General features: G+C 35.6%; 1 protein-coding gene across 1 annotated transcript in view; it reads right to left on the reverse strand.

Moving 5' to 3' along the window:
- Nucleotides 1-758: 758 nt before the first annotated feature.
- The window catches only part of CCDC122 (coiled-coil domain containing 122), a 57,072-nt gene continuing 41,130 nt past the window's right edge, over nucleotides 759-16,700 (reverse strand). Inside the window, exon 6 of the mRNA XM_064270095.1 lies at nucleotides 759-1,573. Within this exon, the coding sequence (XP_064126165.1) occupies nucleotides 1,367-1,573 (207 nt within the window). The 3' untranslated portion in view covers nucleotides 759-1,366. The remainder of the gene's footprint in view (nucleotides 1,574-16,700) is intronic.

A 16,700-nucleotide genomic window follows, 5' to 3' on the forward strand; every position in this document is an offset into this window, starting at 1 on the left:
TATGAGAGTCTGAAACAACTTGACTGCAATGAGTTTGGTTTGGTTTTATATTATTACTGAATCTCAGGTACATAGAAAGGTGGGGGCAAGATGGACTTGAGATACCTTTTTGGTGTTGTTGTTTTAAAATAATTAAACCCTAAAAGCAAATATTTAAAACTGTATCTTCAGTAAGTAATCTTTTTTTCCTCCTCAGCACTTGACTCAGTGTAAGAGAGCATTTTTATCTTAAAAGGGACAAGTTAAAATTTGATTGGTTGCCACGGCACATAGCATTTGCCTCACAATGAGAAAAAAAATATGTTAGTCTCTACTGGTCAATACTTCCTTTAGGAGCTTATATGTTTGCCTTCCATCACTGTCTGTCAGTTTGTTGTACTGTGGTGGCTGTGTGTTGCTATAATGCTGGAAGCTTTGCCACTGGATTTTAAATACCAGCAAGGACACCCATGGTGGACAGGTTTCAGCAGAGCTTTCACATTAAGACAAACTAGAAAGAAAGGTCTGGAAATCTACTTCTGAAAATTAGCAAATGAAAGCCATATGGATTGCAACAGAATCTTGCCCAGTATAGTGCTGGAAGCTGAGCCCTGTAGGCCAGACGGCACTCCAGCTGCACAGTGGCCACGACGAGGGACTTGAGCGTGCACCAGTTGTGGGCACGGTGCAGGACTAGGCAAAGTTTCATTCCATTGTGCACGGGGTTGCCGTGAGTCAGAGCTGATTCAATGACAACTAACAACACCATATTTGTCTTATGCAATGTTATAATTTAATTTGGTCACAAAATAGGGATAAAGAATTTACAGATAAAAAAGTGAACAAAATATTTTGTGCACTGCATCACTCTAAAAATATGTTATCTAATAAAAAAAATTTATCTAATAACAAAGGAAAAAATGGTAACTACCTACTGGATAAAAAGGAAAACTGAGTAAAATATCTGAAGCATTGAACATATAATAACATTACTTTAAATGTCCATATTTATGGGCTAATGTGAAGACGGTGTAAAAGAACAAGTTCTAAAAAAAAGTTTGAAATAGGCAACCCTTTTTTACATCTTAACAATTTAAATCATTGGAAATCCAAGCTTTTCTTCTAAGATTTTTTTTTTTTTATGGGGGGGACTGCAACATGGTTATAAACAGGCACTCATAAGTACAATACATCTTACACACTGAGAACATTCATAGTCTTCCACTATTTTCCAGTAAACCTTCCTATTATCTATCTACTACTATCAGTTGCAGGGTTGGAATACGCTCTAGTAAATGGATGACTATTCAGAAAAGGAGAAAATATATCTGTCATTAAGACAACCTCTGAGAGTGGATGCTGGTTGTTTAGAATCCAAAGGATTTTCTCAACACTGTGTCCCACAATTTGAGTTGGCACGGTCTGTGTGCCACGTTGCCGTATGACAATCTTGCATTCCAATGCGTTTTCTTAGCTCAGCTGCAGTTTTTTCCAGTTGTTGAATGTTCCATTGCCACTGCCTTCTATTTGACTGACACTTTTTCACCTGACAATGCAATCGCTTAAGAATTGCATCATATCTCTTATGCTGTACCTATTAAAAGAAGAGTACAAATCAACAGGGCTTGTGAAGGATAAATAGCAAATGATCAGAAAGGATATTTTGACTACTCTAAAGACGAAAGCATTTGACTATAAATTATTCACTGTAAATAATAAACAGTAATATAATAACTATTCAATACTTATTACATGTTACATACCATGCTGAGCTTTTTATATATAATTAAATTCTCAAAACACCTTGTATGTATTATTATTCCCATATTTGTATTAAGAAACTGAAGATCAAATGCCTAAGCAATTTGGCCAAAGTTTCACAGCTACCTAGGGGTGGTATTTGGGACCTGAAATCAGTGGGTTGCCTTCTACTTAACAAAGTAGTTTCAAGTTCAGGGGAATGGTTTCATTTCCTATATGCTGTGGTTTACTGAAATATAGATCTCAAGGATCTGAGGAGCTCATGTAGTCCATTTCCCTGCCATTCAGTAGATCAGTATTTATGCTGAGCCAGATGGTGTAGACTAGAAGGCAAAGACAACATAGTGGAAAGAGCAAGAGTTTTGGTGTCAGATCACAAGAACGTAAAAAAAGTAAAAATTCCCTAATATTAGTGTTCACTATACAAAGAACACTTTTTTTAGCAGCTTTACTGAAATATTCACATTTCATAAAATTCACTCTCTAAAGTGTACAATTCAATGGCTTTATTCTCAGAGTTGTACAACCACCAACACAATTTTAGAACATTTCTCATCATCCCAGAAAGAAACCCAGTAGCAGTCATTCTCTGTTACTGCCCCCCACCCCCAGCCCTAATCTACTTTCTACCTCTATAGATTTGCCTATTCTGAATATTTCATATAAATAGAATCATACAATACATGCTCTTTTGTGACTGGCTTCTTTCCCACATAGCTTGTTATCAAGGGGCATTCGTGTTGTAGCATGCATCAGTACTTCATTTTCTATGGCTGAAAAATATTCCATTGTATGCATATACATTATATTTATCTAGTTCATCAGTTGATGGACATTTGGGTTGTTTCTACTTTTTGGTTATTAGGAATAATGCTACTATGAACATTTGTGTACAAGTTTTTGTGTGGACATACACTGTCACTTCTCATGTAGACATACCTAGGATTGGAATTACTGGATCATATGATAATTCTATATTAAACTTTAGTTTGAGGAGCTATCAAATTATTTTCCAAAGTGGCTGCACCATTTTACGTTCCCATCGGCAATGTGTAAGAGTTTAAATTTCTTCACATCCTCAACAATATTTGTTATTATTGTCTTCTTAATCATAGCCATCCTAATGGATGTGAAGTAATGTCTCAGTGTGGTAGAACATTCACTCTTAAATGAGCTAACAGAATAATAGGGCTGGGAACTTACTCATTATTCCATCTATTTTAGGGAGTGCTTTAGCAAGTCAGTAAGGTGGTTTTAGGTCATTTCAAAGAAGTCTGAATTTGTCAAAACACCAATTCACCAAATTTATCAAAACGGAAGATTTGCCAAAAATAACTTTACAGGCTAAGAGAGTGTAGGGAGCCAAAACTCTGGGTTTCTGGGACTTGAAGACCTTGTTCCTGACCTGTCTCCCTTTCTCTGTATGCCTCAGCTTTCCTTCTTATTGGGGCCCAGGTTATACTGGATGGCAAATTTCCTCCCTTCCCCCAGCACAGGTTCCCTCCCCTTCCCAGCTCCTCCCTTAGCTCATTTTAGTTCATTTCAATTTCTTTATTATGCCTTTGGCAGTATGAGGAAGACGATGGACTGCTCAGAAAAATGTTCTTAAATGCATAAAATAAAGCATGTAGAATTGCAAAGGAAACCAGTTATACCGAAACGGTTTCTGCAGCAGCAGCAGCAGCAGGAGCACTGGGAACGACAAATCTAAGCACTCCGAGTATTGTCACGAAAACAAAGTGCAGACTTGTCAACTAAAACTTCACAAAAATCGCTGTAAGCTTTATATATCTTTTGCAGTTTTCGTTAATTCTGCAAATTCGGATAATTCATTCAAATCAGTGAATGAGGCCTAAAATATTGATATGTTGGCAAAATTACTTTAAAAGGATTAGAAGTAAATTTAAAAGGATTAGAAATAATTTAGAAATAAATAAAACTTTCTTATACTAAATGATGAAGCTATTCAGAAGACAATTGAATACACTGAATATAGTGAAGAGGATATACATCCACCAACGTATATCCAGTGGATATACCCAATAAAAGATACTAATAAGGGGAATATAATCATGAAGATGGCAAGAACCAGGCAATTCAAGATATAGAGTAGTAGTATGCTAACTTTTTAAGAAACTGCCAAACGCCGTTTTATAATCTCACCAGCAATGCATGACATTTCCACTTGTTCTACACTCTTAACTACATTGGTTTTATCATTCGTTATAACCGTAGCCATTCTACTGGGTGTGAAACGGTATCTCATTGTGACTTGAATTTGCATTTCCCTGGTGATTAAGGATGTTGAGCATATTTTTATGTGCTTATTCTCAACCTTCTATCTTCTTTTGTAAAGTTTCTGTCCAAGTCTCTTACCCATTCAAAAAAATGGTTGTATGTATTTTATTATTGAGTTGCAGGGGTTCTTTTTTATTGTGGTAAATATGTATGTAACAAAATACTTGCCATAAAAATATTTGCAAAACATATATCTGACAAAGGAGTTGAATTCAGAATATACAAACTTCTTTATATATATATATATATATAATGGGAATTCCAGAACACTTAATTGTGCTCATGAGGAACCTTTACACAGATCAAGAGGCAGTTATTCACACAGAACAAGGGGATACTGATTGGTTTAAAGTCAGGAAAGGTGTGCGTCAGGGTTGTATTCTTTCACCATACCTATTTAATCTGTATGCTGAACAAATAATAAGAGAAGCTGGACTATATGAAGAAGAACAGGGCATCAAGATTGGAGGAAGACTCATTAAAAACCCGCGTTATGCAGATGACACAACCTTGCTTGCTGAAAGTGAAGAGGACTTGAAGCACTTACTAACGAAGATCAAAGAACACAGCCTTCAGTATGGATTACACCTCAACATAAAGAAAACAAAAATCCTCACAACTGGACCAGTGAGCAACATCATGATAAACGGAGAAAAGATTGAAGTTGTCAAGGATTTCATTTTACTTGGATCCACAATCAACAGCCATGGAAGCAGCAGTCAAGAAATCAAAAGATGCATTGCATTGGGCAAATCTGCTGCAAAGGACCTCTTCAGAGTGTTGAAGAGCAAAGATGTCACCCAGAAGACTAAGGCGCGCCTGACCCAAGCCATGGTATTTTCAATCACATCATATGCATGTGAAAGTTGGACAATGAATAAGGAAGACAGAAGAAGAGTTGACACCTTTGAATTGTGGTGTTGGCGAAGAATATTGAATATACCATGGACTGCCAAAAGAACGAACAAATCTGTCTTGGAAGAAGCACAACCAGAATGCTCCCTAGAGACAAGGATGGCGAGACTGCGTCTTACAAACTTTGGACGTGTTGTCAGGAGGGATGAGTCCCTGGAGAAGGGCATCATGCTTGGCAGAGTACAGGGTCAGCGGAAAAGAGGAAGACCCTCAATGAGGTGGATTGACATGGTGGCTGCAACAATGAGCTCAAGCATAACAATGATTGTGAGGATGGTGCAGAATCGTGCAGTGTTTCGTTCTGTTGTGCCTAGGGTCGCTATGAGTCGGAACCGACTCGACGGCACCTAACAACAACATCAACATATATATATAAACTTCTTTATATGTTCTGGATACAAGTCCTTTGTCGTATATGTTTTGCAAATATTTTTACTCCTGCTGTGATTTTGTCTTTTCATTTTCTTAATGATATCTTTCGAAAGATAACAGTTTCAAAATTTGAAGTCGAATACATCAATTTTTTCCTTTATAGTTAGGACATTTTTTATCCTAAGAAACCTTTGCTTAACCTAACATTATGAACAGTCTCCCAATGGTTTCTTCTAGAAGCTTTGTAATTTTAACTTGTATATTTAAATTTACGATCCATTTCAAATAAAGTTTTGTGTATGTTGTGAAGTAGGATAGAGGTTAATTGTTTTCATACAGATATCCACTTGTTCCAGTACCACTGTTGATATGACTTTCCTTTTTTCATTGCGTTAGCTTGACACTTCTGTCAAATTGACAAAGTGTGATTGATTTCTGAACTCCATTCTGTTCCACTGAGCTATTTATTCTTTTATTGATGCCACAGTTTCTTGGTAAGTGTAGCCTTACAATAAATCCTAACATTACATAGGTAAGTTTATAGCTTTATTCTTCTTTGTCAAGATTGTTTTAGTTATACAAAATCCTTTGCATTTTCCTATGAATCTTAGGATCAGCTTGTCAATTTCCATAAGAAATACTAACTGGGATATTTATGGGATGGTGTTAAACCTATAGATCATTTTTGGGGGGGAGTTATCACTTTAAAAATGTTGAATTTTATAAACCATGATGTGATGGTTAAGGTTATGTCAACTTGGCTAGACCATGATTCTTAGTGGTTTGGCAGATATTATATAATCATCCTCCATTTTGTGATCTGATGTAAGCAGCCAATCAGTAGAAAGGGGAGTTTCTTTGGGCGTGTAGCCCTCATCCGATATACCGGATATTCTGGCAAAACTCACTCTCTCGATCTTGCATCCAATCCTGCATTTGCCTCATCATCCTCTGATCTCTAGTTCTTGGGACATGAGCCAGCAGCCTGCTGCCTAACCTGCAGATTTTAGGTCCGTCAGCCCGTGTTACCATGTGAGTCAGGAGAAGCCTCCAGCCTACTACTGACCCATGGATTTGGGACTTGCCAACCTCCACAACTGTGTGAGCCATTTCCTTGAAATAAATCTCTCTATATACATTTTTTTCCATTTATGTACACACTTCATTGCTTTTGCTCCTCTAGAGAACACAGTCCAAGACACATGAATGTGGTATATCTCTACTTTCAGTCATCTTTAATTTCTCAGCAATCTTTTTAATATAGAAGTTTATACATTTTTCCACAAAATTTATTAGTATTTTATTTTCTTTGGTGCTCATAGTTTTAGTTCAGTTCACCTCCCTTTTGTATATTAATAGTATATAGAAATCACAAAAATGCAACTGATTTTTGTATTCTGATCTTTAATCCTGTGACCTTATTAAATTCACTTACTAGTTCTATTAATCTTTTTATAGACTCTTTAGGATTTTCTATATAATCATGTTGTCTGTGAATAAAGATCGATATTTACTTCTTTCTTTCCAATCTCTGTAACATATACACATATATGTGTATATATATACTTTTTTTTTTTTTTTTTTTGCTTTACAGCACTGATTAAGACCTCCAATACAATGTTGCATAGATGAGATGAGATCAAACATCTTTGGCTGTTTCCAATTCTGGGGCAGAGCATTCAACATTTCAATAAATCTTATGTTGTTAGCTGTAAGGTTTTTGAGGAAGTTACCTTCTACTCTTAATTTACTGAGAATTGTTATTATGGATGGGTGTTTAATTTTGTCTAATGCTGTTTCTAAAACTGTTGATTATATATTTTTATCCCCTTAACTTTGTTAATGTGGTGAATTACAGTGTTTGATTTTTGAAAGTTGAACTAATCTTATATTCTTGGGACAAACCCCACTTCATCATAATGTATGAGCTTTTTTATACGTTGCTGAATTCAATTTGCAAACATTTTGTTAGGGACTTTGACATCTATGCCTATGAGGCAAATTGGTCTATAAATTATTTCCTGGTAAATTTTTTTAATCAATTTTTTCTCTTTTTTTTCTATCAAGGCTATGGTGACCTAAAATTGAAAAGAGTTCCCTCTTTCATTTTCCAAAAGAACTTTACAGGACTTGTATTATGTCTTCCTTAGATGTAGGACAGAATTCACCAGTAAAGCCATGTCAATTTGGAGTTTTCCTTAGGGCGAAGGTTTTAAATATGAATTCTACTTCATTGGTTCCTATCCTACACCGCTCATAAAGCTTAACGTGAAATTTATCATAGACCTAAACACAAATGCAATTTCTTCTTGTGTTAGATATGGTACGTGTGTTCTTCAAAGAATTTGTCCATTTCATCTAAGTCATAAAATCTATTGAGTTTAAGTTATTCATAATAGGCCCTTATCATTCTATTATGTCTATAGACCCGAAATTGACATCCTCACTATTCAATCTCTTTTCTTGGTAGTATTGCTATGGTTTTATCAATTTTATTAATCTTGCTAACTTTTGGCTTTGTTCATTTTCTCTACCATTTTTACATTTATTGATTTCTTTTATTATCTTTTTTTATTATCCTTATTATTTTGTTTTTTTTTTTCATTTACTTTTGTATGCATTTATTCGTATTTTTATAGTCTCTTATAGTGGAAGCTTAGATAATAGATTTTAAAACCTTTTTCTTCTCTAATGTAGGCATTTTATAAAGCTGTAAATTTCCTCTAAACATTGCTTTAGCTACACCCCACAATTTTTTATGGCTTTTTTTGTTGTTATTATCATTAAATTTCAAATATTTTCTAATTCTTATGATCTCTCCTTTGACTCATGGGTTATTTAGAATTGTAATGCCTCACTTCCAAATGTTCATGTATTTTCAAGCTGTATTATTGTTATTGATTTCTACTTAAATTCTGCTGCAATCAGATAATTTCAATTTCTTTGAAATTTACCTCCTAGTATACTGTCTACCCCACACGTCTGTCAGTTTGTCATACTGTGGTGGTTTGTGTGTTGCTGTGATGCTGGAAGCTATGCCACCGGTATTTCAAATACCAACAGGGTCACCCATGCTAGAGAGGTTTCAGCAGAGCTTCCGAACTAAAATAGACTAGAAGAAGGACCTGGTGGTCTACTTCTGAAAAGAATTAGCCAGTGAAAGCCTTCTGAATAGCAGCAGAACATTGTCTGATATAGTGCCGGAAGATGAACCCCTCGGGTGGGAAGGCACTCAAAAGACAACTGGAGAAGAGCTGCCTCCTCAAAGTAGAGTCAACCTTAATGATGTGGATGGAGTCAAGCTTTCCAGACCTTCATTTGCTGATGTGGCACAACTCAAAATGAGAAGAAACAGCTGCAAACATCCATTAATAATTGGAACATGGAATGTACCAAGTAAGAATCTAGGAAAATTGGAAATCAGCAAAAATGAAATAGAATGTATAAACATTGATATCCCACACATTAATAAGCTGAAATGGACTGGTATTGGCCATTTTTAATTGGACAATCATATGGTCTACTATGCCGGGAATAACAAATTGAAGAGGAGTGGCATTGCATTCATCGTCAAAAAGAATATGTCAAGATCTACCCTGAAGTACAACACTGTCATTGATAGGATAATGTCCAAATATACCTCCACGGAAGACCAGTTAGTACGGCTATTATTCAAATTTACACACCAACCACTAAGGTCAAAGATGAAGAAACTGAAAATTTTTACCAACTTCTGTGGTCTGAAATTGATCAGACATGAACCAAGATGCATCGATAATTACTAGTGATTGGAAAGTGAAACTTGGAAACAAAGAAGATTGCTAGTCAGAAAATAAGGCCTTGATGATAGAAACGATGCCTGAGATTACATGATAGAATTTTGCAAGACCAACGACTTCTTGATTGCAAATACCTTTTTTCAACAACATAAACGGCAACTCTATACACAGACCTCACCAGATGGAATACACGGGAATCAAATCGACTATATCTGTGGAAAGAAATGATGGAAAAGCTCAAGATCATCAGTCAGAAACAAGGCCAAGGGCCAACTTCAGAACAGACCACCAGTTGCTCATATGCAAGTTCAAGGTGAAGCTGAAGAAAATTAGATGCCTTTGAATTATGGTGTTGGCAAAGAATACTGAATATACCATGGATTGCCATCTCGGAGAGATCTGTCTTGGAAGAAGTACAGCCAGAATGTTACTCAGAAGAGAGGATGGAAAGACTTCATCTCACATACTTTGGACATGTTATCAGGAGAGACCAGTCCTTAGAGAAGGATATCATGCATGATTAAGTAGAGGGTCAGCAAAAAAGAGGAAGACCTTCAAAGAGATGTATTGACACAGTAGCTGCAGCAATGGGCTCACAAATAACAATTGTGAGGACAGCGCAGGACCGGGCAGTGTTTCATTCTGTTGTACGTAGGGTCACTATGAGTTGGAACTGACTTGATGGCATCTAATAACAACATATTGTCTACCTTAGTGAATGTTCTATAACCACTGAAACTAAAGTGTAATCATTAGTTGTTAGGTCGAGTGTTCTATAAATGTTAATTAGGTTTAGTTAGCACGCAAGTTGTTCAAATCTATATACTTAATGATTTTCTGTATTATTCTATTAATCACTCAAAAAAGGTGGATAAAACCACCAATATGATTGTGGATTTCTTTCTCTCTTTAGTTCTATCAGTTTCTGCTTACATATTTTGAAGCTCTGTTCTTAGGTACATACACATTTAGGGTTGTTAGTCCATCTTGCTGAATTGACTGACCCTCTGTAACATTAGTCCATATCTTTATCTGATATTAATATAGCCACAACAAGCTTTCTGACAAGTGATGTGTTCATAATTTATCTTTGCCTATCTTTTTACTATCAACCTATGTCTTTATATTTAAAGTGCATCTTTTGAGAAGAGGTTGTCCATGCAACTTTTTTTTTTAAATCAGTCTGATAATTTTTCCCTTTTAATTGCAGTGCTTAGTCTGTTTACCTTTAATGTAAATATTGATATGTTTGTTTATATCTACCATCTTAATATTTGCTTCCTATTATTCACTCTTGTTATTTTTCCTTTCTTTCTCCTTTCTGTCTTCTTTTGGGTTAACTATTTTTTATTGTTCTACAAACACACCTATTTGAATTTTTTTAAAGTAATTGCTTTAGGAATTTCAACATTTATCCTTAAGTTATCACAATCGATCCTGAATTAATATTATATGTGAGAGCCTTATAGCTAAATGCCATTGTTGAAATATATTTTACTTCTACATATGTTATAAAACCCAAAATATATTATCAGTTTTGTTTTAAGCTTGATTGACTTTAAAATAATTTAAGAAACTAAAAATACTAATTTATATACATATTTTTTTGATTCCTTCCTGGTATCATTTCCTCTCAGCTTTAAGAACTTTCTTTAGCATTTTTTTGTACTGCAAGTCTGCTGAAAACAAATTCCATCATATATTTCTTATCTGAAAATGTCTTTATTTCACCTTCATTTTCCACTGGATATAGAATTCTTACTCGATAAAAAAATTTTTTTTCCTTTCAGCACTTTAATGATCCCTTTCAATTTTAGTTGGACTCCATTTTTTTTTTTTTAATTTCATTGTGCTTTAGATGAAATCTTACAGTGCTAATTAGTTTCTTGTTCAAAGTTTTATACACAAATTGTTTTGTGATGTTGGTTGCAATCCCTGCAATGCATCAGCACTCTCCCCTTTTCTCTTTACACCTGTGTTCCCGGTGTCCATTCATCCAGTTTTCCTGTCCCTTCCCGCCTTCGCGTCTTTGCTTTTGCACAGGTGTTGCCCATTTGGTCTTACATACTTAATGGAACTAAGAAGCATGCATGTCATGTGTGTTATTATTTGTTTTAAAGGCCCATCGAACCTTTGGCTGAAAGGTGGATTTTGGGACTGGCTTAAGTTTTTTGTTTTTTTTTTTTTTAGTTTTTTTTAAGTTCTAGGTTAGCAGGGTCTCCAGGGGCCATAGTCTTAGGGGTTCCTCCAGTCTTTTTCAGACCAGTTAGTCTGGTCTTTTTTTTTTTCTGAATTTGAATTTTGTTCTACATTTTCTCCCACTCTGCCCTGGACCCTCTATTGTGATCCTTGTCAGAGCTGTCTTAGTATTGAGTTTTTAGGGGTCTTTATATGGTCAGGATATAAGTTGCCTCCATTTTTCTGATGAAAAAAAATCAATCATCATCCCTATCATTGTTCTTGTGTATTTAATGTGGCTTTTTCCCCTGACTTTTAAGATCTGTTTTCCTTACATTTGGTTTTCAGTAGCTTGACTATAATGTTCTTAAGTAATGTTTAGCTTTCTCTGTGTTTATCCTGCTTAAGGTTTGGTGAATGTCTTCAATCTGTGAGTTATCTTTTTTATCAAATTTGGAAAATTTTCAGCCAATATTTCTAACATTTCTTTCTCTTTTTTTCTCTCTATCTCTCCTTACCTCTGGAACTCCAACTTCACATATGCTAGATTGCTTAGATGGTCCCAGAGTTCATTAAGGCTCTATACGTATTTTTTCAGCTTTTTTTTTTTTCTCTTTCTCTGGAAGCTTGTTTAGATGACTTTTGATGACATCTTCAAGCTCAAGAGAGACTGTGCCTTCTTTTGTATCTACTCTTCTGCTAATTCCACCCAATATATTTTTTACTTCAACATTTTATACTTTTGGTTCTAAGATTTTCATTTTTTTCCCTTAGGTTTATCCATCATCCTTGTATCCACTTTTTTTCCCCGTAGAATATTTAACATATTTATCATAGTTGTTAATCCTTGTCTAACAACTTCTAAGTCAGTTGTGGTTCTGTTTTTATTGTGTAATTATTTTCTTAGCTCTCAGTAATATTTTTCTGTTTCTTCACATGTCGAGTAATGTTTTATTATTAACTGAATACTGTGCATTTGTTGTAAATTATAGATTCTGTTATCTTCTTTTGAAGGGTGATGGATTTTCCAGCTGTCAGTTAAATTACAGGTGAATCATCTTGAACTTGGAAGACTTTGTTTTATATTTTGTTAGAGTGGGTCTATTTTAGTTTTGTCCTTAAATCTAGGGATTTGTACTTAGTCCCGTTTTGTTTTAGCTCTTAGTTCTGAATGTGGTCTTTACTCCTCAGGTGAGACCCTTCTGGGCTTTCAATGGAAACCCCTGATGGCTATGCCAAGCGCTTTTTACTGGTGGGACTGAAAAGCCAACCACCATCTCTCCTGTAGTGGCCAGAGTATAAAATCTCTGCTTAGCTCTTCAGTCTTCTAGCTCTTGCTTTCCCACTGCCCTCCTTGAAGTCTTACCCCCCAACCCCAACCCATGTTTGTGCAATCCAGGTTATAGCCAAAGATTTGAAAGGAGTTAATATGCAGATACAGGTTTCGAATAAGGCCTAATTTAATATTTACCCAATCAACTTCACAGGGAGGGGGCTAAGGACCCATAAAACAGTATAAAGTGTTCTCAAATGTAAGATTATCTTATTATTATTAGTTGTAGTGATGATCATTAAGAGAAAGCATTAATTAATAGAAAGCATATATTTTATCTCATGACTCAGTAATTCTACTTCTTGGTAAAAACGGATTGTGTACAATGATGTTCACTACAACATCACTTTTAATAGTGAAAAACTGGAAACCGTTAAAATGTCCATTGGTGTGGCATGGTGAAATAAATTAAGGTACAGTCACACTGTGGGATATTATGCAGTAGTTAAAAAGAATTAGGTATATCCATATGTACCAATATGAAAAATCTATGAGTCAGATGTTTCCATCATCTAAAGTAGTTGCAAAGTTATATGCATAATACATTTACGCAATCTTCGTCCACCCACAGGTATGTGTGCATGCGTGTGTGTATATGTGTGTGTGAGAAAAGACTTAAAGGATATCAACAAAACAGTGGTTATCATCAGTGGGAGGTAAGAATGAAAAAAGGGAGAGCAATGGGATGAGAGGTGGTGGTCAAAGGAACTATAGCCTCTAATATTTTAATTGTTTTCAAGAAGTATGTATTTATCCCTATAGGAATGAAAACCATTCCCTTTTTTAAGATTGGGAGAAAGAGAGCCCTACAGACCTAGATTCATATCCTATTCTGACACTTATCATTGTATGAATTCGTATAATTTATTTAAATTTTCTGAAATTCTGTTAACACGGGTTATTATGAGAATTTAGATGGGATATAGCCTGTGTAAAGCACTTGAAACATACCAGGCACTCAATAAATAATAGTAGAATTAATACTGAAAACCTTTCCTTGTACTTTCTATAACAAAATGATTTCTTACCATGCTATCCGAGTAATTCTTATCCTGCCTATAAGACACCTTTTTATACCTTTGCTTATCTTTTTCTTTTTCTTAAGACTGCCTCTCTAGTTGTATAATCAATTCTGTGACTGACCTCAACAAGCAAATGCATTTGTTAATTGTGTATCTGCAAGTTGTATTGTACCAAGTTAAACATGCTTTGTTCCTGATCCCAAATAGCTCTGAAAGCACTCAAAATTTTCCCTATGCTTTTAAATTTGGAGTTCAGGTTGTGGAAAATTTAGGTAACAGTAAGCCATCGATGAACTTCAAATTTCTTTGTACAATGTCTGTTGTTACACAATATTGCTTGCAATACTCACTACTTGCTAAAAACTTCTTAACTCCTCTAGTCTTTCTTGCCTGAAAACTCTTGGATTTGACAAACCATATTTTTTTTTCCCTTGAACTAGAAGTCACTGATTGTTCTGTAATGCTTTGTGTTTGAAGCTTTGCGTTTGTATGCTTTGCATTTTTCTTCCTCAATTTTTTGTCAATGACTTACAGCTTGTCTTTATTCTCCTCTCTTATCTTTAATTCCATTCTTCCAAAATATACATAAAAACATACAATAGACAGGTGAAAAAGACATTTTTGGATAAATACTTGGAAATGCTTCTCTCATTCAGAAATAGCCTAAATTATATTAAAATTTTTATTTGACAGAAAAGCATGTGAAATTCAAAAACCATTTTTATTTTTCTGAACCAAAAATGTAAAAAAGCAACATTAATATAAAAAAGGAAATATACATGTCACAAAATTTCTGAAAGCATTCAAGATTAGAATAAAGAATGATGTAGTACAGGCAAAAGATGACCATGAACTGCACCAAAGCATGGCTGAAGATATTCAGAAGGGGTAATAAGAAGGCTCAAAAGAACAAATAAGTAGTAAAAATCTGGTATTTGAATTTATCCTCTTTAAAAAATTGATTTTGATAAGGAAGTTACATCAATGATCAACTCGCATCAAGGGTTAAGTGCAATTGTTGAAAAAATGCAATGTTTTCAAGACAATGATGTGGCTGTATATGTCATTCGGTTTTATAATTTATTAAAGAGAATCCTTAATTTCTTAAATTTTCATTTTTTTCAACTATAATACTGTGATGGAATTGAGAACTACTTTATAGAAGTAATAGAACTAAAATAAAAATCACAAAAGAATCTAACAGAGGTATCCTTATTATGAAATTTTAAAAATAGTTTATTAAATATCAGGGAAAGAATTTTTATGATTAAAACATTAAAAAATGGAAGTCTTAAGCTTAGTCACATTTCACGTAAATCTAAACATCAGGACCACTTATATCACCCTTCACCACTAAAATTACCCATTTATACTTCTGCCTCTAACAAAATGAGTAGATGTACTTTTTCCTATCCCTTCTAAGTACAAGGAAACCCTGGTGGTGTAGTGGTTCAGTGCTATGGCTGCTAACCAAGAGGTCAGCAGTTCAAATTCGCCAGGTGCTCCTTGGAAACTCTTTGGGGCAGTTCTACTCTGTCCTACAGGGTCGCTATGAGTTGGAATCGACTCGACGGCAGTGGGTTTGTTTTTTGTTTTTTTTCTAAGTACAACTAAAACCCATGGACAATATATATCATACAAATATAAAAATCTTCTGAAAGGTGGAGAGAAGACACACTGGCTAGGGATATTGGGACCTAAGGAACAACATGGTGGTGAGTTCCCTGTTGTGTTTTGCCTGGCCTCATAAATCCCAGACTGGATATTGGAGAAGCCAGCAACCTGGAAACACCAGTAAGTGAAGACACACACACACACATACACACACACAGCAAAAAACAAACGAAGATCTGCTCTCACTAGCTAAAGGGCCAGAAAAGCAGCAGCCTAGAAATACAGAAAACTTTTAGGCAGTATTGCTCCACTCAAGTCAAACACCACAGACAAAACTGCCTCCCCACAACTACTCACACCAGCAAAGGCTGACCAGAGAGCCTAAACTTCCACCATTGCTAGACTATGATGAGATGCCTCAATCCCTCTACTGGGATGGTATCAAAGAAGGCTAAATGGAAAGCCAGGACTTTTATCCTTACTGGGCAGTTATGAGCCCCACCTTGTGGTGTCAGTGAAGCCCATTTGGGAAGCCCGGACTTCCACCCCCATCCAGCGGTAATCAGGCATCTTTCCACCCTCCTTGCTGGAAGAATGTTAGAGGAGGCCTAGTGGAGAGTCAGGACTTTTATCACCACTGTGTAATAATAAGGCCATGCCCCACAGTATCAGTGGAGATCATGTGGGGTGCAGGATCATGAGGGGCACCTCCCACACCTAGCCAGATTGGTATCAGCAAGGGCCTAGTGGACAGTGGGAACTCCCACACCTCCCCAGCAGTAATAAGGAATGCTTCTTGCCTCTCTGGAAACCCTGGTGGCATGTGGTTAAGTGCTATGGCTCTTAACCAAGAGGCTGGCAGTTCGAATCCACCAGGTGCTCCTTGGAAACTCTACGGGGCAGTTCTACTCTGTCCTATAGGGTCACTAGGAGTTGGAATTGACGCAACAGCAGTGTGTTTAGTTTGGTTTTGGTTTCTTCCCTCTCTGGCTGTCAATGCAGACTGAATGGGGGAACCTGGACTTCACACCACCTGGCAGTATGAAGTGAAAGTCTTAAAACATAATATACAAAATGTCCAGATTTCAACTGAAAAATCACTCATCATACCAAGAACCAGGAAGATCTCAGATGGAATGAGAAAAGACGACAGATATCAACACTAAGATAACATATATATTCGAATTATCTGATAATAATTTTAAAGTACAATCATAAAAATGCTTCAATGAACAATTACAAAGATGTATGAAACTAAATAAAAAATTTGAAAATCTCAGCAAAGGAATAGAATATATAAAGAACAATCAAATGGAAATTAAGAATGAAAAGATACAATAACCAAAATGAAAAAAGTCAATGGATGGGGTCAGTAGCAAAATGGAGGGGACAGATAAAAGAATCAGTAAACTGGAAGTACAAACACTGGAAATAATCCAATCTGAACAG

This window comes from Loxodonta africana, chromosome 17 (assembly GCF_030014295.1).
Source record: "Loxodonta africana isolate mLoxAfr1 chromosome 17, mLoxAfr1.hap2, whole genome shotgun sequence".
NCBI lineage: Eukaryota > Metazoa > Chordata > Mammalia > Proboscidea > Elephantidae > Loxodonta > Loxodonta africana.